Source organism: Triturus cristatus, chromosome 8 (genome assembly GCF_964204655.1).
Source record: "Triturus cristatus chromosome 8, aTriCri1.1, whole genome shotgun sequence".
NCBI classification, from domain to species: Eukaryota; Metazoa; Chordata; class Amphibia; order Caudata; family Salamandridae; genus Triturus; species Triturus cristatus.
In genome coordinates this window covers 1114138333-1114164666 of record NC_140591.1, presented here as the reverse complement: position 1 = coordinate 1114164666, position 26334 = coordinate 1114138333, and the positions used below count along the sequence as shown (strand labels likewise).

At 42.2% G+C, this 26334-nt stretch overlaps 1 protein-coding gene across 1 annotated transcript in view; it reads left to right on the top strand.

Annotated features, from left to right (window-relative positions):
• Window positions 1-26334, top strand: part of ASMTL (acetylserotonin O-methyltransferase like) — a 296820-nt gene that overhangs the window by 94277 nt on the left and 176209 nt on the right. Inside the window, exons 4-6 of the mRNA XM_085622689.1 lie at window positions 7854-7901; window positions 8342-8406; window positions 13995-14059. Of these exons, the coding sequence (XP_085478815.1) occupies window positions 7854-7901; window positions 8342-8406; window positions 13995-14059 (178 nt within the window). The remainder of the gene's footprint in view (window positions 1-7853; window positions 7902-8341; window positions 8407-13994; window positions 14060-26334) is intronic.

Below are 26334 nucleotides of genomic sequence, written 5' to 3'. Positions count from 1 at the left end.
AAAAGGTTTTCCAAACTCTCTAATCTCAGTAGATGTGTTCTGTTTTTATTAAGTTGTCTAGTGATCTTATCTGCTAAGAAAAAGTAATGTTAAATACGCGTATGATATTAAAATCTATAAAGCAGATGAATCTCGGTGGCTCTTACATAAGTTGGGTATTTTAAGAAGCTGTAATACAAGTACATAATGGTCATTATTGTGTTGCTTTATTTTGCCTTTGGTCAATTTTTACAGATTCCTGTGGGAGAACATTTCTGATCTGAAAATTAGTCTATTGTTTGATTAAATATAATTTTTCAAGACCAGCATACAAATTGTCATCTGCCATACTCTGCAAAACGACCCCTAGAAAATGGAAACGCATATCTCTAAAATGGATTATCGAGTGTTCATTGGCACGCTCCATTAACTAATAGACAAAATGTACTTATTTGGAACATCACACTTTCTATGAAACCCATCTTCTTGAATAGATTATATGCTCTTTGCATGTTGTTTTGATTGTAAATCTTCATACTATGGATATATTAAGTTATCATTGATGCTTTGTAAGCTTAAAGGGAGTTGATAATTTTATTATTGTTAGCACGGGTCCTTTACTCACTATATATGTGTGTGTATATATGCATTTAATAGAGACATCAAGCCTCCGATTCTTCACCTTTGAATTTCTCCGGAATCAGACTGGAGCCGGAAGAGTTTTCTTCGAGCAATACCTCTGTGCGTCGATAGGTGGCGTTGGTCGCTCCATGTGACATAGTCTCCTATACAGGCGCCACCTCAGCGCACTGACGTCTGTTCTTTTCTTTCCGTGTCAGCCAGCGCTGATCGTGATGAGAACTTCCGGCTGTCATTTTTTAACAGGCTTTTTTCACCGTCTTGTCAAACATTTTTCGGTGTGTAGGTATGTTTAAGAAGACTTCTGGATTCAAACTGTGCTGCACCTGCCACCGTGCCATGTGATGACGGATCCACAGTTGTCTTTGGTACCTGGCGAGCGACCACTACTTGAAGTCGTTCTCCGACTGCCAGGCCATGGCTACGAAAGCTTTGAGGGAGCAGTCCCTGAAGCTGCTTATGGCCCGGCGCTCATCATTGCATCCTTCGCCTCGGAGGTCTTGTTCATGGTCCAGGTCAAGGCGGGGTTCCAGGCACCGCTCCCTGAACCCTAAGTCTTCCTCCTCCCACTTGAAGTCCTCGAGTTTGTCATGTAAAAAGCGCAAAAAACACAATAAGTCGAAGCGCACTTTGACTTCATCCCACCTGTTAGCCAACTTGACAGAGGAGTCTCGGTGCTCTAGGCCTTGTTCCGGTGACTCGTGCCTCGGTAGGCTCCATGCTTTACTGCCTTCCCAAGAACGGCCGCCACCCAACTTAAGGAATTTTATGATGCAATGTGCCTCATATTTGGGCTGACGGATCCTGCTGGCACGCCTTCAGGCGCTGCAGCTCGCAGGGGGCTCCATCGGGTCCCATGCTGGCGGCTCTGGCCCCAGCGCCTATGCCCCCCCAGGGATACTGCAGTGGATCCGGACAAACGCTGGTTGTCCTCCGATCAGGCTGTCCCTTCTGGAGGATCCTCTGTCACAGCAGCAGGGGAGAGATCTCCACCCGAACCTGTCAACTCTACACCTTCTTGCATGGAGATTGAGCGGCCGCAGTTGATTGCATTCAACCTTCCTCCCGAAGTTTGCAATGTTATTTTGGCGGTGAGGCGACCATCCACTATGACCCTGTACACCTGCCGGTAAAACAAATTTTAAAATGTTGTACAGAATTGTGAGAAGGTGGGTTGGTATATGCTGTCCACTAGTTAAAGTGGGCACCTTGTACCAGGCCACATGACCCTTATTATGTCGGAGGTCAAACATAACCTCATTGAAAGCTATCCTAGTGGTAGCTATGGAGAGCAGCCTTCAGGCTTAATTTTGAAGGAATGTAAAGCAGCTTGTTTTACCAGGATATTTTTTTTTACACTTGTAAAGTGCATGGCTACCAAAGGCCTCCCAGCGCTAGAGACAAAGCCATCAAACAATCAGGAGATCAGACCGTTACTGAGAACAGGAAAGTCTTCAGCTGTTTGCGGAAAGAAAGATGATTGGCCTCGAAACGGATATGATCTGAGAGCGGATTCCAGCATCCAGAAAAAACGTCCCTCACTCCGAGCTCGGTATACTCTAGGAACTATTGCTAGATGTCTTTTTTCAGAGCGTAGAGATCTTTTAGGGAGGTAAGGGGAGATAATGGATTGAAGAATTGGCGTGGCCTTAGCTGTGAGTGCCTTATGAGCAATACACAAAGCCCTGAACTGAATTCTTTCAGACACTGGAAGCCAATGCAGGGACATGATGTAAGGTGTAGCTGATTTGTGCTTGTGAACCTGCATCAGAAGTCGCGCCGCACAGTTTTGAACCGTTTGCAATTTGCAAATGGTATAACGACGTCGACTTCAATAGACTTAGGGCCTAGAGCACGTAGAATCGCTGGGACCCCAAGGAACAACCCATAGGAGTGACACAGGAAGCCCACGGAGGACGGGTGCAGTGAGGAAACACAGACACGTGCTCCGTACAACTCTAGGGAAAGTCGCGGTTGGAAAATTATAAGTTAAAGACACTTCTAAGAGGACTTTGAGCAAACCCTTTGGAACTTAGGAGGTTCTAAGGCCAACCCACCCGTGAGTACCAGAGTACCCGTGTTACCTATCCCAGAGGAGCCGGGTGCAGAGGGGTCAAGTGGTGTCGGAAACCTTCGTCGTTTTCAATGGAGAGCTGCAAAGAAGTCCTGCTGCCAGGAGGGCGAAGAGTGTTGGGTGGAATCCAAGCCTGGATCCGAGGTGAAAAGAACCTGAAAGCAGAGGGTACAGAGTCTGGGTCACTTCAGGTGACCAGGGGCTCGGTAGTTGAATGCCTACCGATGTCGAGTGCTTCATGAGTGAAGGTTTGCTTGACTCTACAGCCACAGGGACCAGGAGACGTCAAGGATGACCAAAGTCTGGAGGTGAGCTGTCCCACGAAGGATGTCGAGAGCTGAGGGGTCGATGTCCGGCTGGAGCACCAACAAGCCTTGGCAACTGCAATCCACATGTTCAGAGGAAACAGGTTACAGTGTGGACCAGCAAGGTCCAGGGGACTCTCCAAGCAATGGAGAGTCAGGACACGTCTGGAGCAACCAGGTAAGCCCAAGAATTAACAAGGTGACCCTCGATAGGACCCACAGGCCAACGGACCAGGGATCGCGAGGAGACCTCAAGCAAGTCTGCAGAGCACCAACCCACAGGACACTTGTGGAGAGGAGGCCGGAATTCTTCAGTGCAAATACTGCTTGGTGTCAGGACTACACGGAGTCCAAAGTACAGGCTCAGGAATCATCACTAAGCACATGCACTTGCAAAAGTATGCAGTGCACAGGGGTTTGGGTTGCACGGTCCACACGAGGGATACTGGTCTCAGAATCGCGGAGAGGGCAGATCAACCTCCGGGACCTTTGGGGAACCCAGCTCCTGTGCTGCTGAAATCTTAGGAGTCCTCAGGAGCTCAGGAGAAGCAAACCGGTTAGATGCGTTGTAGGTGCCTGCTTTTGCAGGGGAGTAACTCCTTTACTCCAAGGGATATTCTTCAATCGTCCAGCGTCGTGCAGGCAGTCAAAGTACTTGGTTTCTCTGTCCAGGTACAATCTAAAGTCCTGTGATCAGGTAACCCACTTTATAACCATGGGAAGGGGTTGGAAAGATTCTGTGGACCCTCCTAGGGGAGGGGCAGGACAGAGGGGTGGCTACACCCATGTCCTTTGTCCAGTTTCGCGCCAGAGCAGGAGCAAATTGCTACTGGAACCGGTTTGAGCTGGGCTATGCACAGGGACACCAAATGTGCCCCCAGTGCAGACTTTCTGGCACACTAAGAGTGCATCCACCCAGCCCCAATACACTAAATCCTGTCTGGGAGGTGGTTACACCTCCCTGTGACAGGATGCCTATTGTCATGCCTTCCTCTGCTCGAACTTGGCTCAGCAGCAGGAGAGCAGAATCGTGTCTGTTGCTGGCAGCATCCATTTTGTGCTGCCCAGGTTGAGAAAGCTGGTACGGGATATACAGGTGACCCACATATGTCCCTTCAGAAGGGTGGAATCATACCTCCCCCGCCAGTTACTGGCGGGGAGGTATGATTTCAAGGTGTTTGACTCTAAACACGACATGTTTCTAAGCAGCAGTTTTCAAAGATAGCATTTACTCTAGGTTATAATGTACTTAAACATATTTGGCTGCATCACAGACAACCCCGGAGAATGGTCTCCGAAGGCTGCAGAGGGGCTCTGCTCATGCAGGGGCACCCTCTCATGTAAAACCCAGCACCCTGCCATCAGGATTGTTAAGGCCTGACATAGGGGTGACTGATAGGTTTTTAAGTGTAGTGATTTAGATAGATATAGTGAACCCATATTTTAAGTAAGTGGTGCAAGCACCATCTTACACAGTCTGCTGTAGCAGGGTAGTCGTGTCAATTTGGATGGCCTCTCAGGGGTGGCACAATACATGCTTCTGCCCATGGGAGGCCTCTGGGGTACCTATGCCCTGGGTACATGGTGTACCATATACTAGGGACTGATAAGGGTACCCCAGAATCCAATCTGGAGTGTACCTAAAGTACATGCATATCAATTTACAGGAGAAAGCAGATAGACTAGGGTCCTGGATAGTAGGATCCCAGTCAGACTAGGCCAAAAACAGTGTGACATCAGCAAAAAGTGGGGGTAACTATAAGACGCAGATACTACTTTCCTACAAGAATGATCTATTGATCCTCGTTCCGCTTCCCTCTCTCAAGTTCTAGTTTTTATTTTGACCCTTGCTCAGCAGGGCTCTGCTCTGGGCACTTTTAAAGGGTACCTTTCGGCCCTGTCTGCCCTTTTGAGGCTGCCGGATTAACCCTCATAATTTAAATTCTCAATTGGAAATACATTTCTTAAGGGGCTTGTACATATCTTTCCACCTGCCCCTTTCATCATGCCTCAGTGGGACCTTCATTTAGGTCTCACCTTCCTGATGTGTGTTCCTTTCAAACCTCTGCACAACTGCCACCTCTGGCTGCTTACTATCAAAACAACCTTTTTAGTGGCAATAACTTCTGCCAGGAGGGTGAGCAAATTGCAGGCTCTGTCATCCAAGCCTCCTTACCTGAGCATCTACCTTGATAAGTAAGGGCTTCGCACTAGGGCCTCTTTCTTACAGAAAGTAGTATCACCATTCCACATGGGGCAATTTGTCACCTTGCCCACTTTCTATGCTCCTCCGCACCCCTCTAAAGAAGAGGTGCAAATCCATCACCTGGAACCCAAAACAAGCGTTGTTGTTCTACCTTGACCGCACTCAAGAGTTCCGGATGGACGACTAACTTTTTGTGGGATAAGCTGGATTAAAGAAAGGTTGTGTGGTGCAGAAGAGGACTATCTTGCGATGGGTTGTCCTCTGCATCACAATTTGCTACACACTGGCCAAAAAGCAGCCTCCTGAAGGCTTAAGGGCTCATTCCACCAGAGCTAAGGCTGCTACCAGAGCTTTGTAACGTGGAGTCCCAGCCCTCAACATTTGTCAGGCAGCAACATGGGCATCCCTGCACACGTTTACCAAGCACTTCTGCCCGGACAGTCAAGTCCATAGGGATGGCCTTTTTTGCTGCTATGTCCTGCAGGACTTTCTGATCCAACATATCCTTAGTCCCTCCGCCGGGGACGGTATTGCTTGGGTATCTATTCAAAGGTATGGAATCTGCAGCTAGATGTATATATCAGATGGACAAGTTACTCCCCTTCGGTAACACCTTATCTGGCAGAAACAAAATCTAGCTTCAGATTCCTTACCCACCCACCCATCCTCCCCACACTGCGGATACGCCTAGTGGCAGCAGCTTAGTGATCACACTTGTTTAGACACACACAGAAATGAACGATCCTTGGTTTCGGAAAAGGGGCACTACCTCTGGTGTTATATGTTGTAACGCACACTAGTTACAACATTTAACAACTTTTACTGCTGAACTCTTCAGCGTCTGTCTCGCGGTTGCTGCATTTACTGCTGGTACAGTGAAGGTAAGACACGCACTCTTGTAGCTTCGTGCATTTCCAAGAAACTGACCCTCTTCCAAGCGTCTAAATACTGTTGTAGAATCTTTTGCTTTTAGATTCCAACCGGATGGCGGATTCTAATTAAACATTCATTTAAATATTGGTCGCACATATGCATTCATTGCAACTTCAAAGTAAAGCTTTCCAACTAGAGTATTCCTCTCGAATACTCTACCCTACCAATGTGAAGGTAGACCACGTGCTTCACAAGCTCCGTGCATTCTTAAGTAAAATCCTTGAAATAAGGTGACTAAAATGCCCCATACACACTTTTCATTTTTAGATTCCAACCGTATGGTGGATTCTATATAGATATATCTGTGCCATTTTTGCTGTTTGACTCTGTCATTGCTTTTTACAAGATTTGCTGTGTGGAAATTTATACCACAACTGGTTTTGGTGAGTCCACCGCTGATTGTGGCCACCCTTTAATCTATTTTTTACGTATACTAAAACACACCCAACTCATGCTTAAATTATTTTGCCCCATATTGGCTGTCCTCGTCCATGTTTTCAATCCTAAGGAAGACCCACTGTGACGCTTGTTGAATAGCGCATACCTCTGGGTCGAAACGTCGTCGCTCTTTATTTACCTCATGTCCATCAGTTTCCTCACCCCAACGCCAGAAAGAAGAACTTTGTTAGTGTGTTTGTGAAAACATAGGATATAAATTGTGAAAGGACAGACACATATCGATTCATATGATACATATTTGTTATTTGCATGTTTTTGTATATATTTCACTCACGATATCACCTTGGCACTTCATTTCGCTTGACTCACGAAAGTCACTTTGCTTATCTGTTGATGAAATTGTTTATGTGACAGCCATATATAAAAAAGAGTAAATACTACATTTGAACTATTGAATAGGTGTTCTTGGTGTGTTTCCTACGGCATATCAATTATTGAACGCTAAGCAATTGGTTTATCCGACAGAACCAACTGTAGATTATATTATCAAATACCCAGGTCCTGAGGGACACCCCATTATTACTAATAGCAAAGCAGCACCTCAATAAGGCAGAGTACGAGCACAGCAGAGCCAATTCCGGCCCGTATCAATTTTTACATTGCAGTAATAAGATACACCAGGAAACAGATGATGGTTCCTTAGGATATCACAAAACAGTCAATGGCTTCCATTGTTTGGGAGAATAGCTAAATGGCTTAAAGTCTTCCTCACTGTGGCTTGCATTATGTATAACTTTCTGTTTGCTGCCCCTGAGAAGCCGCACCAATGCCGTAACAAGGCTTGGTGTTATTGATAAGGTGGCCAGTACCTACTATTCCCTCTCTTCTGTTGCTTTTCTGCTTTTATTGTTCGATCCCTTGTTATTGCTCCCTGTCTTGTATTAAGACGGTTTACTGCAATGGTTTTAGCAACATGAAAAATTAGAACCCTGTAACCAATGGTCTGTTTGAGCTGACCGCCATCTTGACTGGACACATTAGTAAAAAATGCACCCTGTCTATCCCTCTGTTCTAAACTGCCCTATCGTCAATTTACAGCCCTTAGTGGGTAATCAGATAGACTTTGACAATTAATGGGGAAAAGCGGTGAGTCTAACATTTAAAATAATATCCTCCACCTTAATACCTGCTTCCAGTGGGAACAACACAACAGAAAGCATATGATGGATACATTGCTGTTGCATCAGCTTAAATTTAGACTGCTTCAAAGTTAAGTTACGTTGATCTTAATCATAAGTATGTTCTTTGATATTTGCAGAAACACCATAAATCTCCTGATATCGTCATAGGGGCAGATACCATTGTGGTAAGTTATGAGCAAAACTCTATTGCACAGACAATTCCAGTATCCATCCTTCTGGAGCTGAAAACCTATCCTATCCTTGCCTATTTCTTTTAATTTGACAACACTTTGTGGCTGTGAGTGGTGCTTTAAGTCCAATTGGGTGTTAAAGTGATGTAGTAATTTCTCAGTTTATTGTTAGGTACTCCCAAATGCCTGTCTATAATACTTATTAATAATAGCCTCTTATTTCCACGGTGTTAGCAAAAATATTTCCCTTTGATATTGCAAATCTAAAATACTCCTTTTCTGGTTTTTAACTCCCATAGTTTTTACTCTTGTAATATTGTTTCTTATGCCAACAATAGGAGTGTCTTTATTAGAGAAAAACGCAATAAGTAGTTAAGGTTTTGGTTTGAAAATGTTTAGGTAAAAGTACTATGCTGTTTTTACTTTTATTTCAGACTTTGGAAGGAGCCATTCTAGAAAAACCAGTAGACAAGCAAGATGCCTATAACATGCTTTCACGGTTCGTAATCTAAAGAGTGCTTTAACAAGAGCAAACTATTTGGTACTTGTCTGCATCGCTGTAGAGTTTTGAAAACACATATTTAACCTTGTGCACTATCCTTGCTCAGTCAAAACTGCTTTCACAACACCTTTCATTTTAAAAGCTTATGAGATCAAGCAGACATTATCATATATAACATTGATATTTTTTAATAAACTGCAACGTGAAAGCCATTCTATAGACTAGCTATTTTCTTTGTAACACACTAAGTGCGGAGTAAGTAAAGGCGCTGTTGAAGTAATGACAAGGAAGTAAATGTCAGACAAAGAAAAGGGAATAGTTTTATAAAAAAAGAATCTATGGGCATGTCCTGTGGGATGTGTTTAAGTACCTTTTAAATTCCAGTCTATCCACCCATCACAGGTTAAGCACCTCAAGAAGCGGTCTAGCCTTTTAAAAAACTGAATGGCAGGCTATTGGCTTTGTCAGTGCTTGTCTCCCTGGTAGAGAACAAAGAGAGGTGCCCGACACCAGGGGCACTGGGAGGCACAGAGAGGTGTGGAAATTTGCTCTTTGAAAACCCAGAACTATGTGTTCAAAGCATTAGAATCATGATCTGTAAGGGAGCAGGCGTTTTGCAGGTTTACCTCCCACGTTCTGCCCCCAATTGGACCACTAGCTGCTGGTTTTTCAACCCCGAGAATACACAGAGAACTGCTAACCAGACCTCAGTGCCAGTCTTTTAACACCATACAAAGTATATGTCGAATTGGCTATCCCCAATTTGGCAAGTACAGACTTACTTATAGGTCCCTAGTATATGGTACCCAGGCTACCAGTGGCATTTAAGACCGTGTGTACACCCAGGGCTGCAGCAGTGATTGTGCCTCTCTGTGTGTGACAAAGTACAACCTGGCTCCCAGCCTGCCATTACAGGTTGGAAGAAGCAAAGGCAAAAGGATGTGTGGGAAATGATCAGACTAATTAAAGGTAGGAAGATAATCCATTTGTTCCTGCAGGTGGGAACCTAGTTCACGGATTGCATATGTATTTGTGTTGGTTTGCAACTGGGTTTAGATTGTATGGGTAGGAGGGAATCAAGAATGATTTTTTTACTATTATGTTATTTTATGTTTGATGTTTTTGTGAAGTATTGATAACAATGTGTGATGTGTGAAACAACTGGGAAAGGTTCGGTGAGTGTTTGAATTATTTAAAGAATTTGCCTGGGGACTAGGTTCCCACCTTTAGGAACTAATGGATTTTCTTCCTACCTTTAATTAGTCTGATTGTTTCCCACTCATCCTTTTGCTTCTGTATGCTTTTGCCCAGATGTGATGGGGTGATTAGGGCAAACCCCTGCGTTATGTAGATACTATAGGCTGGAAGGGCAGTTGTCACACTGCCAGTTCGACTTGGCCATTACTACTAATGGCAAAGCCACCACTTCCCTTAACAATACATTTAAGTCTCCCCTAAGGACGGCTTATAGAGCCCCAAAGCAGGAAGCTGTATATTATTATGTAGGACATGTATTTATTATATGTCCTTACAGCGACACTTCTAAACTGTCATTTTGCTGTGGAAAGGCTAGTCGCCCCATTGGCTAACACAGGATTACTGAATGACATATCATCCTGACTAACTTCAGAATCAGACTGCCTAGCTAGGAATTGTACTGTATCAAATTAATTGTGGCATTGAACACAACCTGGTGCGCAGGTCGAGTTTAATGTCACTATTAAAGTAAGCAACTTTTAGAATGTTGCCACTTTATGACCCAGCTGGTCCAGTAGCCTCACACGGGCACTGGTGGCAGACAGCTTACTGCCCACCTGGGGAGTTGTGTGAAGGACTCTCAGGCTTAGGAACAATGGCCGCCCACTACAGGGAGAGGTTTCACTTCCCCCTTGCAAGAAGCCACTCAAGGTGTTCACCCAAAAGGCGAGCTTCAAAGGTGAAGCCACCTTTGGGGGGCAGATGGTGTTCATGCTACTTGGGGGCTGCCCTTTTTTCAGGTAAAGTCATACCAAAGGGGATGATGGACGGAGCGTTTGAGCAAATCAAACACTCACCCCCAGTCAACTGATCTGCGTTTAATCCATCATCATTCTTTAGCTCACTCCACCACTCCAGTTCAGGCATGGCCATATGCAAATCAGTCTGACCCTGTGCTTCATGGGAACAATCCAGCCCGAACTGCCAATCCATGTCTTCCCTCGACCGGAAACAAGCTTCCTGGGACCGCTTTCAGGTTCATAACCCTCATCAGCCAGGCTATCTTGAATCCAGTGAGCAAGGGACCCACAACTGGGCATACCCTGCCAGCTTAGGGCGAACAAGTACAGCACTGTACTGGGCTGAATGTATGACATTGTTCTGCATTCTGTCCATCAACTGTTGTTTTTGCATTTGTCACCCCGAGTGGGACGGGTATGCTCAAACGTGAGTCCCGTGCTCTCCATGCCACTGGACTCAATCTATCCTGGCTGAAGAGGGGTGAAACCCCGAAACCGGTCCTAGGATGCTTGTTTCCAGTCCAGGGAGGACCTGGCTTGGCAGTTTGGGATGGACTGTTCACATGAGGCACAGGGTCAAGACTGATTTGCATATGGCTGGGTTCAAACTGGAATGGCATGGTGAGCAAAAAAACGATGGATTTAGGCCCAGATCTGTACTGGGGTGAATGTATCACATTGTTCTGCATTCTGTCCATCAACTGTTGTTTTTGCACTTTTTTCAGGTAAAGCGGCTGTAGACTAGGACAGAGCGGGAAATCTAGTGCCCAAAATGGTTGTCCCATGGACATGTAGCCCTCAGATAACACCACCTCTAGAATGGGCTAACAAGCTCCTGACAACAGAGGAAGGGTGCAGACATCTTGGGAGTGGGCAGAATAGTGCCCTGTGGGATTGTTGTGTGCCACACTTTTCTGTATAGTCATCAGCAAGAGGGAGGGTGATCTGGTAGCCCTTTGGCTAGTGACCGTGTTGTACTCTCAGGGCACTTTCCTGGGATGAATATTGCACCCATGGCACTCTGAACCTCAGATCGTGTTAGAACTGGAACAAGGACCGAAGAAGGATTGACCTGGTGCCCACTGGACCCCACAAAAAGAGGCTTATCTGTCTGCTGGACTGCACCTGCTGCACCTTGGGCTAACAAAGTTCATACCGTGACTGTGGTTCCTGGTTTGGGGCAAAGTCGTCCCCCATTCCCAGACTGAAGCAGTAACTCTAAGGGTCAGTTGGCTGACCCCCTTGTAAAAGTATCAGGGACATTAAAGCTGAAGAAGCGCAAACCGGTAAGTTGCCAGCCACTGGACAAGATTTGGTGCCAGCTGATGTTGGGAGCCGCAAGAGACCGATCCTCAAAGCCCTAAAGTTGCACCCGAGTCAATCTGGAGTGTTGTCAGATTCCAGATTGACTGCACAAGAGGGACACTAGCCCCCACTAAAGCATTTTGCTGTGACCACTGTAATAGTCCGGTAGCCTAGCCACAGCTGGCTTTATACCATCTCTAATAGGACTTCGTGGGACCCCGACCTCTGTGGCCAATGTTGCCCTATACAACTCATGGAACAAGGAATCATCCCAAAGGCACCCTGTCGACCATACAGCAACCGAAACATCCTTGAGAATCTTTTCAAAGTGTATCCTCAGCAGGAGAACCACTCCATTAACATCTATAGCTGTCATGTTGGCAATGTTGGAACTGGACTGGCAAACACTCTGTGGCCAGGTAACTGTCAAGATCTACCCCATTGTCCCCCCCCCCCCCAGACCTTCTCCAGGTCAGATTTAGTTGCCCAAGCCTGGCCGAAGTAGCTGAACTAACTTTTACAAACTTTTCAAAATCTTACATTGACCAATGCCTGTTTTATGTTGAATTAAAAAGTGATAAAACCTTTACAAATTTGTATTTGGTTTTTGCTCGTCAAGGACTGTAAAAATTGATAAAAATATCATCTATATTTATAAATTGATGGTGTTACTTTTGTGTTGTGTGGCTTTATTTTGTTGTTTGGTGCTGTTAAATGCTTTAAACGATGTTCCTTTGTGCAATCCTAGCTGCTCAAAGCCATAGCTACCCAAGGTGGAGCTTAAGGTTGTGCAAATGAGCATGACATATAATACACCCAAATCCTCACATGGTCCACAGCTGAATGGAGATCCACCGGCAGCCAATTTAGGTGCAGGACAAATCCACCATTTTGTGCTGGATCATAGACAACATTTTGAAAAAGAATAAGAAAATATGGGAAATTATTTTACCATTCAAACTAATCCTAATAATATAGGAAAATAATTTTTCCATTTAAGAAACCAAGACAGTGCATCTTGCATGGGGTGCTTGGCCATCAGCGATAGGCTAGGTGCAGGGACTGGCCAGCAGTGACAGATTGGGCAGCCAGGTCCTGTGTTCAATGCCTGCTACACAAAGGCAAAGGTGCAGGGCCTAGTGGCACACTGCAGGATTGGATGTCTGCAGTGGGCTAGGTTGAGGGGCTGGCCACAGGCCAGGTCTTGCTGACCAACCTACTGTGCATGGCCACATGAGCGAAAGGCCAAGTACAGCAGGGTTTGTATACAGCCCCTACAGCCAAAATTGTTAACATCTGAAGGTAGTGGGGATTGGGTGACTTGATAACCTCTTTCCCCCTACAAAACTACTCTGGTCTTTACTTGGAGTTTACTTGGATTTAAAAAGCAAATGTTTTGGACATATCCTCAGAAGTGGATATCCTTTTTCCCTCTGACCCTCCTTTGGAAGAAGTCCCTCCATGTACTATAATGATCCAAGAAGCAGTAGAAGCATTGGAGCTGATCTTACCTTGCGCAGAGGTAAAATCTACCACTTTAACAGAAATCTTGCTTGTAGTTTCAGTACTTCCGCTTTCTTTTAAGAATTCTCACCAAATCCATGTTAATTTTTTTTTAATGTTATCGTATTGGAATGCACATTGAAAGGACACCAAGTTTGTCCTGTGCTCAACGTTTTTCAGGCCCTTACGGTCACATTGTGACACAGATGCCTTGGAAAAATATATGTATGCTCCAGCGATCTTTCGTCGCCCTATGGCCGCAGTCTCAGAATGACATAATTCACTAGCCCTTACCATTGTCCATTAAGGTATCAACAATCTAACGATGAAAGTCAACAAAACCTGAGTATTCTACATCAAATTCATGAGCATTGTTCACTGTGCCTTTGGAACAGCTTCGACAATCACTGTCTCGTACTGACAGTATATATTAATAACAAGCAAGTTTTACATGATTAAGTATTGTTCTCTTCCTTTCACTGCCGGTAACAAAAACAGTCAAAAACAGTAGAGTCCATTATTTCCCCTATTATGCTAAAAAAAAAAAAAAAATTCCAGAACGAGGGTGCCTAAACTAAATTAAACAGAAAATGTCCTAAGATTGTTTTTATGTCAGTTAAATGTTCAATATTAGAAGTATATTTTTGGTAGAAATAGTTAGCATCTAAAATGTAAAAACTTGAATATTTTAGAAAAGGTGGACTGCTGAATTGAAGACAAACATAGTTACAACCAGCTTTAGTATTTCATCTATTTCAATTATATTTTCTGTTTTTTCAGGTTAAGTGGCAAGGAGCACAGTGTCTTCACAGGTGTGGCAATAGTTCACTGCAGATTTCTGAAAGGTAACTATCAACAAAGGCATACCATTAACTTTATTGATTGTTCCAATGGAATGTAACTGATATTCCACAGAAATCTTGAGCTTGTAGGGAATTCTGAGGGTGCTGTAAAGACTTGTTGAGAGCATCATGGTGGTCTTCGCAGTGCATTTTACCTACAAGAATTATAGTGGATAAGTAATCGCTTGCTGAAAATCTGCTTTAACTAGTTTAATAAAATGGAAATGTTGCAGGTATTTGCCAATTCAGTCCTCTCTTTTACCATCAACTGGAAAAACAATGTACTGCCAGTTGTTGTGAGTCAATAACAATCACTACTCAGAATAACCTTGACAGTGACCACAAGAGTCTACCATCTCCCACTGCTCTGGCCTCAACACTATTTTCCTTCAGTTTGCGGCATGCGGGTACTAAATGTATGGAAATACAGACCAAGACCTTTTCCAGAGTTAAGGCAGATGCATTAGAAACTCATATATGGATATGTTCTGTGATAGGCTGAGCTCTATTTATGCAATGTTGACATGTGGATACATAGTCTCTTCTCATTGATAAAAGCCACTTCTCTAAAGTACAACAGTGTGCCAAGCACATTTTATATTATGTCACTAATCGAAGAGGTGTGTGCCTTCTGTTGCACCATGTCCTTGTGATACCCCCAAACTACAAGGAACTCTAAGACTGGAGAAGTGAAACTGACATTCGTCCACCTCAGTGCTCACACGGCCCTGTCAGATTGTTTGTAGACACATACTATATAATCCAGTCAGACCAGCAACCAATAAATGCATACAGCATGGAGGGGACCCTGTCAGACTGAGAACTCAAGTATCCATTTTCTTTTCGTTCTTTATTACTTCTAATTCTTCCCCAAATTATCTCAAGACTTCTTTTAACCTTTTTTCTGTCATTATCCTTTGCGTCACTTTTTCCACATTTACCAGAAATGATTTCAAATTTACTTTGCCATTATAATCCCTTAAATTATTCTGCATCTCCATTGACATTGCACCAAAGGTTTTTGTTATACCTTTACTGCTTTACGCCACTCATTTTCCTCACTTTCCTGCATTAACTTCTCAGTTTGATTTCCTTTCTTTATTTTCACCCTCTTTACTCTTCCTCCAATGTTGCTATAGAAGGCTCCATACACGTTTCCCCTCTCTTATCCAGGAATATTATCTGACAAAATCTGCCTTCTAATTTTCCAGTCTCACTGACTAATAATTTTAATCTTTCATCTAGCTATCCCTACCCATCTCCTATTTCACCCATTTACCTCCTGTCCCGGCATTACCCCTTCCATTAACTCACTGTCCACTTGCTGTTGTGCTTCATCATCCATTATGAGTCCCACCGCTTTTCCGCTGGGTGAAATGCATAACCAGCCAGCCATATAGACACATTTTAAATTGGACGTAAATTCATTGAAGAACCTGAGCTTCCCCCAAGGAAGGAGTTTAATTTCTGTAACTTACAGTAATCACAGAAGCCTGATTGAGACATCTAAAGTGCCTTGATTTTGAAAAGCTTCATTAATGTAAGGCATCCTCATTTTTCCATTCAAACATGCATCATGTTCTTCCTCCCATGAACATATCCATAGTTTCTTTTGATTTTTAAGTATTAATGACATCTGCCCTCTGTAGTATCTGCTCTACATGGATTTACCAACATGCAACGAAGGCTAAATAAATCTTCGTAAACAACACTTCGGCTACCTGAACTTCATTACTACACCCTATTTCTCAGACTAGCCTCATCACTACCTTTTCGCCCGCCTCCCTCTGAGTCAGTTTACTAATTTACAAATTCACAGTTACGTCAGCTACTCTTGATCCCTCACTGTTCTAGCCTTGTACATGTTGCACAGTAGTACAGTTAGCCTCTGTTGATCTTTAGTGAGATCTATAACATACCCAACAAGCCCAAAACCACAACCGTCAGAATAATTACGAGTTACTATGCTTGAATATTACAAAATATGGAGAAAAATGTAGAAATACAAAATAGAAATAATTAATATTAGATAGTAGCAATTTGCAAAGAATTTGTACTGTGTATTGTAGTACTTATCTCTAAAAGTCAGAATTTCTACAGTAATTTCTGTCCATGTCCTGATTGTTTACATAGTTCAACACTTCATTAGTTGGTGCACTGGAAAACACCTCACTGTGGCAGGAGGTGCACTACCAATAAGTTAATTCTGCTTTACTTTTTACAAAAAGACAACAGCTGGTTCATATCAGGCCCATCCTAATGGCAAGCAAGAATATTTCTGAGTTTAAAAAAAAAAATCAGGTTTGAACTAACTTTATAAAAACCTTTGATATATTCTGTTTCCAGGAAACCTGGGCAACTGAAGAAATTGCAGTGTTTGGCTACTCACCATACTCTGTTCCTGCCATTAATTCCAAGAAAGGCAGACCAAAAGGAAGCCTAACTGTGGATTTCTATTCCTCTATTAGCAAGCACCGAAGTGAGTCACACCATCAATAACAATTTAAAGCATATAACAATAGGAAGCAATATCATGGCAATAGACCGATTCAATGTCAGTATTCCACTTAGCAAAAATAATAACATGCCTGTTATTAAAAGACCTTGAATCAACAATACTTAAAACTCTGTCAGCAAACAAAGTGCCTGGAAGTAAAACAAAGCAAAAAATAATCATGGTTTGTGGGGATGTTAATAGAAGCTGCATGAATTGATGATTGATTCTGATTTTAAAGAGGAATTCTGTATGGGGTGTCCTGGTGTGCTAACCAGATTAATTCAAGAGCACTATGGAAAGCCCATTTTTTTTATTTTTTATTGCCTCATTGATGGCAATATGTGGTCTCCGTAGTCTTAATGGGTAAGCACATCAGATATTTCTGCAAAGAAAACTTGTAGAGCCTGCAATCATACACGCCTAATAGACTACATTTTAATTAAATATCGAGTCTTAGCACTTTGTATCTGATATGCACGTTGAAACAAGAATTTAAAGTGATCACCATCAACTGCATGCCAAAGGGTTTCAAACCTTGACCTTCCAAAATGGGAGTTTCATCTGACATCAACCAACCTGGCAGAAAAATGTAGTCTGGGGGAAATTAAATAGCGACTGAGCACATGTAACCATAACTTAAACAAGACTTTTAGGAGAAAATATCATGAAAATATCAATCTAGACATAATCCGGAAATAGGAGTAATTCAGGGTTTTAGGGACATATTGAAACTTTTACCTCCGCTGCCATCAAGAGAAGCCACAAATACAAAATCTGTGATATCATGCATTATTTACATTGATATTAAGAGGAGTGTTTCATGAAAAACATACATTCCCAAAACCCTTAAAAACGTTTACCTGAATTTGTCAAGAGATAAGTTCTTTAAAGACCTAAGGAAAAGTTTAAAAACATGAATTAAGCTTAAAGATAAACACCCAGTATAAACCTAGGAAGGATTAAAGCTATTTTTGGGAACTGGTGAGATGGGGCTGTGATGGTCCTCCTAAACATTTAGATATGGAAGTCTGTCCAGCTGTTTGAGTTCAACAATTCTCCTTATTATACCAGGAAGCTGCTAATTCAGAGTCTGAAAATGGAAAAGGATTCTACACGCAGTAGTAATCAAATCTGACTGCAGCATTAGAATTCACTGAGAAAGAAGTGATCGATCCAATATGTAGCCAAAGACTGCAAAAAATCACCGAAACCATCTAGAATCTCCCTCAAATCTCTTCCATAACACAAAATCAATTTCAGCCCCACTTTTATACAAAGAATGTCTTTAATGCGGCCTGGATATTCAGGTAAGTGTATCCATGGGTGTCATTTGGAGGTAGTCTGGGGTCGCAGCTGTGATCTCTAACCTCCTCCCTGCTACTTCCTTTGCGACCCCTGGTCTCAGAAGGTGCAAATCGTTCACTTCTTCTGAGGCCAGGGTTCCCAAAGGAAGTGCCAGGAGTAGCAGGGAGCAAGCGAGAGGTCACAGCTGTGACCCCTGACTGCCTCCAAATGACGTCCATGAGTCTATCCCCTAGTTGTGATCAGCATTTATAGTTCCCATTGTTAAACAAGCATTTACAATGCAAAGGTCTAGCAATTGCGAGTTTTTGAGCTATTGGCATTGTAAATGGCAATGCCTTTTATAAAAAATTCAAGGCATTGTCATTTAAAATACCAATAGTTCAAAGTTTTGCTAAAGCAATACCTATTGTATTGCAGAGCGCGGTGTCCATGAAGCGGGCGCCGCGCTCATTATTAAAGTTTAAAAAAAAGAATCTGAGCGCGGTGTCCCTGATGCAGGCTCCGCGCTCAGTATTAAAGTTTAAAATAAATAAATAAATAAACTGAATGCGATGTCCCTGAAGAGGATGCCGCGTTCAACATCAAAGTTTTAAAAATAAAATGTAATCTGAGCGCAGTGTCCCTAAAGCGGGTGCCGCGCTCAGCATGCAAAAACAAAAAAAAGCAGCAGCTATTGTCCCCATCAGTGTAAAAAAACTAAATAGTGCTCACCCACTTATAATGCAGACCGTGTAACAAGCCAAGTAAAAGGTCCAGTCGTTATGGGCGGTAACAAATGCAGACACTGTGGTACTAAGGAAGGACTAACAAGCCTATTTACGAATCAGAAGCCAACATTTAAGAATGACAATGACACAAGCCAATGACAAATATGGGTAAAAAGTGGGCGGGGCTTCCACTGCATACTCTATTTACAGCATGCCTTGCAGAGCGCGCAGCACTTGTGCGCTGCCGGTAGGCTCGACCTAAAAATAATAGGACAACATTGGTGACTGCCGAACGTGCTTAGAAGTGGACAGGTTGGCAAACAGTCTGGATTAGGCATCACATTTGACTGTCCATTAACTTGATAGGTGCAGCTGTAACAAACAGCTCACTAATGATACAAACACTTCTCCCTCCCCTTAAGATGGTCAATGCACTTTAATGATACAATTTGGCTTAGGAACAAAAAGTATGTTACTTCCATCACCTCAGTTCCTAGATTAGTCAGTTCAATGGAATGGATGCATAGGAATTCAAAAACTTCATCTTGGGTTAAATTATCAGAGGGTGAAAGGAAAGGCATGGCCCAGGCATGAAGGGTCAGCTAGACAAGATAAAGGACCCCAATAAAGCCACCCTAATCCGATGATGTCTGTCTGAACTGGACTGCCAGACCAGTTTTAAATCCGTGCCAAGCCCGCTCTTTCCCACAAGTTTGAATGTTTATACCACAGAACCTCTTGTAGAAAGTTTCTGGTTGCCGTAGTCCGAAGTAAAGCAAGGCTGCTTCATGGGGTAAAGATGAGTGGCTTTCCTCAGTGTGTGCTTGTGTCATGTGGCAGTGGGCATGTCCTGGGACTGGACACCGAGGTCAGCCAGTCTGGCAAAAATGCGGGCCCACTTACTTACAAAATGGTTTGATTTCACACTGGCCTTCTGAAGATGGTGTGGGAGGCACTTAAAAAAATACACAAGCATTTGCAATGCAGTAGGTCTTGCATTTACGCGAAACCTATTGCATTGCAAATGATTGGCATCACGACAACAGGCGGGGGAAAGAAGGTGTGGACAACAGGGGTAGGGCGGGCAGGGGAGAAGGCACGGGAAGTAGGGCGGGTGGGGGGAAGAAAGCACCACAGCATGTCGTGCCTGCAGTAGGAGAACCTCATTAACGAAAATAGTACTCCACAGTCTAAATAACAGTACTGTGTAATAACTGAAGTAAAGGGGCCAGTCGCCATGGGAGGTGACCAATGAAGAGGAGGTGGTACTAAGGAGGGACTAACAAGCCTATTGAGGAATCGGAAGCCAGCATTTAGGACAGACAATGGAACAAGCCAATCGCAAATATGGAAGGAGAGTGGGCAGAGCTTCTATTAACCTACTCCTCTACAATAAGCCTCGTAGAGCAGCGCATGCGTGCTGGCTCTAGGCTCAACCTAAAAAGGATATTGTTTAAATCCCAGGGCTATCATCTGTTTCCACTGCTAGATGGAGCCTGGAAAATTGAATGCAAGTTATTTCTAAAGTGTATCCAAGATTGGGCTGAAAGAGATAGACTTTTATCCAATTTGTATTCCGGTGTCAGGAAAGGAGTACGAACTCTAGATCAGTCGATGAGATTGTACTTCATGTGCATTAAATATATTAAGTTGAGGAAATTCACCTTGTTTATAATTTTCAATGATCTAAAAACAGCATTTAATTTGGTCGACAGATCCCTTTACTTCACAACACTGACACCCTCATCTATACTCTGCTCCCCAGTACACTGCCTTTTCACATTATTCGCTCCTGTGGTGTTTTCGAATCTGCATGTGCAGATAATATTTGTGCACATTACTTATGGAACACTACATCTTTCAGTAAGCATGCAGTTTTCTGGAAGCCGGATCTCTACGTACATTCTGCGGTCTTAATCTGCATCTGTGGTCGAAATCAGAGCATGCCCTTCTCATGATCCTATTCCTTTTATTATTCTTTATAAGAGCTCTTGGAACGAGGAAGTATGTCTATGCATCCTTATTTCTTGTAGTTCGCTTTGCTTTACAGTCAAGCTGCCCTACGGGCATGCGTTTAAGTTTCTTTGCTCCCTGTAATAAATAATTTAATTAAATACATGTAATTTGTGCTGAAGAAAGGCTGAATGGTCATGCCAGTACTCAAACCCGCTTATCATCACTCTATTTTACGTGACTATCAATATTTGAGCTGTCTTTCTGACAGACAAGCAGTTTTAATGGAATCAAAGTGGCTGCTATAAACACAAGGCCATTAGATTAATATAAGGTTTCTTTATAAACTGCCAGCTAAAAGCTGGGTGCTTAAAAACACGGTGTCTGGCGAACACTCAAGACATTCAGGCTTCCATAAATAGGTCGAAAGGGGATTATGTGTGGTGAAATTGCGATCCCAATATCCGACATTTCACCGCACATTATGCCTAGTTTGACCTCATGAAATCCACTTTTTAAAGCTCAAAACAACTCTATATTAGCGCAACATCACAGGGTATAAATATGATGAAAACATTTGATTCCCATCTGCATTTCTTCCTCATAATCACCACATAATTGCACAAAAAAAGGAAGTATAAATGACGCTGTGAGGATTTAGGGGAATACTCCTCTATTATAAGGACACAGCCAGTGTCTGACCTAGAACAAAGGGGAAATGTACATCAGACTTTCCAGTCCAAACAGAAGTGGTCACATGCTATCACCCACGTTATTCAGTCTGTATATGAACGAGGTGGAAAGGTTTATCACCGATCGGAACTTTGACATACCAACAGTAGAAGGAGAGACATTTCCATGACTCCTCTTTGCAGATGCACTCCTGGCAAAAACTGAACTGGCAATGTACCATTTGTTGAGGGTTTTCGAATGCTATTGTAAAATCATTTTTAAACATTCGCTATTAAGGTCATCAAAACAGTATTTATGGTCCTAAATCCAAAAATCAAACTAAAATCATTCCATGTTAATGAAACCACTTTGGAACAACTGTATACTTTTGACTATCTAGGCATTTGATTCCACTATAAATTGTCATGGACAAAGCAAATTGAAAAATAAATGCCTTCTTGTGCTGCATGAACAGTTTTGGAGGATCCACATTAAAGCCTATTCTAGTATGTTAAATTTAAGGAGGAGCCCCCACTACTACGTATGGTGGCAAATGCTGGGGTTTTAAAAAGGCAACCAAGCTACAAAGGATTGAAAACAGCTTTCTGTGACCTATGTTACACCTATGCGTAGGAAGCTTTAAAATTAGAATTGCTTCTACACAGCATTGAGTTAGAAATCCACCTAAATTCCTTACTTAACTGTGCTAGGCTTTGAGTAGTTCCAGTAGCATCTGTTCACCTAAGATCACTTTCTATCCTTTTGACTTCTAAAAATTCCCTAAGAATTCCATGGTTTTACACACATTTGGTAAGTGTTTAAAGAAATTGGAAGATAGGTTTTCCGGGGCATTGGAGCTCAATGAATAAACTTAGTGGCCCAGAGAGACCGAAACACTTCATTCTTCTATGTACAACAACTCTGCTGATAAGGAAGAATGTTCTCCAGCCTGTTTTCTGGAAGTATAACACAAGACATTACAGTAAGGCCATGATATTATGTCTTTAGTCAACTTAGATACCATCTTGCTTCTCGTTGCGTCTCATATTGTGCTGGCTTGGAATATAGCAAGATACAAATTCTCTGAGCTTGGAATTTAAATTCATAACTCGTTTGTTAAGTTTTGGATTGAGTTCTAATTATTTATACATTTTCATGGGTATGATTATGTATTACCTGCATACCATTTGACTGAAGAAAGTAAAGGATTCTCATGACAACAAGTGGTGTCCAGCCTTTCAGAAATACTGACTTGTTGTATACCATCTAGTCAGTACCTTTCAGATTGTATGAGAAAATTAGCATGCTAACAAAATAAATTAACACACCAATGTCCATATTGTTTCACAGCTCTTGTTTACACAATTTTGGAAAGTGGTTGCTGCATTGCAAGGCCCAATGGACATGACCTTGTTTATGGGTAGGCCAAATTCAGTTGTCAAAGCATTGCGTTCCATCATATATGTAGATTTAGATTATAGGCTCTTATTTGGTCCAAATTAGCGAAAATAGTGGCTATCCATATTTGCTTTGACATGAATTGAATGGAAGGGGAAAAGCACCTGTCTCTTTGCAGTCACTCACTTTATGGCTTCATAGTTTATACCAGGCTTCTCCAACCAATAGCTTGTGAGCTACTTGTAGATCTCCATCTACCTGCAAGTAGCTCTGCTGGGTGCAGCCCAACCTACTAAATTAGAAGCTTTTGCTTGGTTGAAATAATATATACATCCCAAATTGAATTATGTGTATTTGATACACAAATGTGTGTATAGCCTGATGTTAGGAAGAAAATGGTTGGATTTCCAAGTAATATTTAAAGCTGATATTTGAGTGATCAATCAAAAGGTGTTAGGGAGACTTAGTACTATGATTATTAACTTGGTGTCTGAGACGTTGCATTTATGGCTGTTATTTAGATGATTTGTTGAGACATTCCAAATTAATAAAGCCTTTTCCACAATAATGCTAGCAATCCTGCCTGATGGACAAAGATGGTCCTTACTGGTAATCTTGCATGGGGTGGCAATATTGTCTTCCTTCCATGGTCCCTATAATCACACTAATATTATGAGTAGCTCTGTATGATTTTCATTGAACGTAATTGGCTCTTACAGAAAAGGTTGGAGACCCCTGCTGTATAGTAATGCGTGGCACTCTTTTCCTTTGGCACATAGAGTAAGGGAGAAGCTGCAGGTGCCAGTAGTCAAGTAATGAGTATATTTGAAGGCATTTTAATTAAGTAAAGATTATTGAAACCTCTACTTCCTTTTAGTGTGGGTTACATTATTTCAGTTTTCAATTTACACTGTTGCTGAAGTGTAAAAGAAATATACAAAATTCACTTTGGGGGTGAAGATCAGCGTTCAAGAGTTTTTATCAATTCAATGTCAAAGTCTGTGATCCATAAGGTGGTTACCTAATATTTTGCAATTCACTAGGTTCACTAAGTCTGTGGATGACAGTATTGATACGTGCTATCAATGCAGCCTCCTTTTTGAGCAGTAATTTCTCCAGACTTCTAGCACAATGATTCTGCCATACCACAGCCAAAACGGTTCATTTTAGCTGATTCTGCTAATGGTCATTGGTTATAAAATGTGTTTCCAACAGAGCTTTTACAATTCAGCATTGAATTCTCGATTTATGTTGTACAGTTCATTTTGTTAATTTGTTTTATGGTCTTCCCTTTGTACAGTTTGTTGTTAGGGTATAACGTTGTAAGCAACATCTTTTGTATTGCTATAGGAGAAGCATGTTTGATTTTAATGCCTCAATATGTGAATTCAAAGCCAGTGATCATTTGACTGAAAAAGGACAAATCTCTCATTGGTTCTGTCCGTTTGGTCCCTTTTGGTTCAACATGCTCAGAATGCTCTGGTCACTCGTTGGTAAATTTGCTTTATTGATCTAGTCTCTTATACTTTTATTTTTTTTCCACCAGAACAGGTCCTGAATTCAGTACTCTCAAGTATTGAGAATGTTACAGCTCTTTCAGATTATTTTCTTGAAAGTGTTTGTATTTACAATGTATGTTACTACTCGGACCATTGGTTTGAAACAGCAGGTTTTGAGAAAGCAGATCATCCACTTTTGCTATGGGGAGAAATAGTAGATCAGACAACATGACTCGGTTGATTAATGATATGGGAAATGATAATGTGAAGAATTAATTCTTACAATGCAATCACTCAGCCGAAAATAGTCAACCCTGGTGGAACAAACAGTAATACAGAAAGTTATTGGCTCTACCACTTTAGGAATGTCTGTTGTTGTGAGGCCAACAATGAGTGCACAGCAGAATCTGACTCACATCTCTCTCTGTAAACAGTATAAAAATTATTGTGTACCCGCAGGGAAGAGTATCAGAAATACTGTGCAGCAATAAAAAACAGCCACAAGCGGTCTTGATGTACGTGGAAATTTGATCTTTTAGCAACTAGTCTTTCAGGCTGCTTGTCTTGTTAACCCAATTTAGTAGGGGGAGGCACTATTCTTAGGTCAGACTTATTTCACTCTACAATAGAGAGATCATGGCCACTGCGACAAATGATGGCCCACTTCAGGCCTTACCGGCTCAGACGTTTCTACAGGAACCGGACCATTTATAAATTGTGAAGGACAACCAGAAAATAATATGTACATCAGAAGAAGAGGTTAAATACCCATTGGAGTTATGGAATCAGGAGGGTACCTCTGAAATTGATTGATACCATTCAAGTAATTGTATAATGTTGGTTCAAGAGGTGAAGACACTGGGAGAGGGCAGAGTGCTGGGCAGATTGGCCACAGATAGATTGAAGTAGTATGGATTTCATATTTTGCCAGGAGAACGAAGCAGCCCTTTGGCCCAAAGTGAGGTCTGGTAATCCGGAGGATTGAGGGAGAAGGGCAGGAATGTCAGAGGTTGGATGATCTTGTAGGGGAGGAGGAAGCAGAAATAAAATAGCGGATATCCAGATATAAGAGCAGCATAATAGATATGGGGGTTAATGAGCAATGAGACGGCGTGAGGGAAGGTAAGCATAGGGAAATGGGGATATCAGCATTATAATATGGATTTTGAACAAGCTCATATTGTCAATTAAAATGTATTTTGTCCTAGAAGAGCTACTCTGCAATGGGATGAAATAGTCGTTCATCAAGAAACACATCTAACAATAGGAGATTCACATAAATGGCAGGGGCTGGATTTCAGGGTTTTAAGTGCCACTGAAAATTTAAGATAGGTTATAAGACTTGCTCTTTTGGTAAAATCAGGGATTCACAGGTCAACAGGCTCGAGACTTGTGCAAATGAAACATTCTAGAGAATCCATGTTGCACATGAGTACAAATGGGCTCATTGATTGATAGCATGCTGCTGTCCCTCCATTCCAGGTTTACTTATGATGTGTTATGTTTGGCAGTACAAAATAACATAAACAGCAGTTAGTTTTCTATCTCCCAATACGGGAGAACTGGTCTCTTTCATATCTCGGATATTAATATTGCGCTGCCTTTACTTACCTGCTCGCTCGGGTCCTGGGTATAACTAGAACGAGATGGCCATTAAGGACATTTATATGTCGACGTTTATTGACATTATGGTTATTTCAGCTCTCTTACTATATTTTTTAAAAAGACATTATTACTTTGGCTGTATATGGACATTTATGGCCAGCCCTAATTAGCAGATTTAAAAACACTTGTATCACAAAATATCGTTTAATCCAGAGCTTCCCAGCTTTGCTCATTATAAGCATGCTCAGCAGTGGGCAAATTCTGAACTAGAGGCAGCAGGACAACGCTTCCAGGAGTGGGCCTTTTAGTCTTTTGAAAATGTTATGAGCCTATGTGAGGTTCTTAAAGTACTTACAGAATTCTTTTGGACAACTTCTCTTTGATGGTACAAGCTTGGCGTCTGTTCCTCTCTTAAACTTATCTTCCATTTCTCATTTCTCTGACTTGCTGTGTTTATTTGTTGATATTAGATGACCATCTGGATAACAGTAAGCACCTAACCAGCTGTTGGGTAGACAGTCGCAATACATCTATAACTACAAAGGATGTCTATAAGAGCTTTCCCTCAGTTGTCAGGCACTGAACTTTTCAAGACTTAGAATTCACTTTTATAAATTCATTCAAGATTTACATGGTGCACCA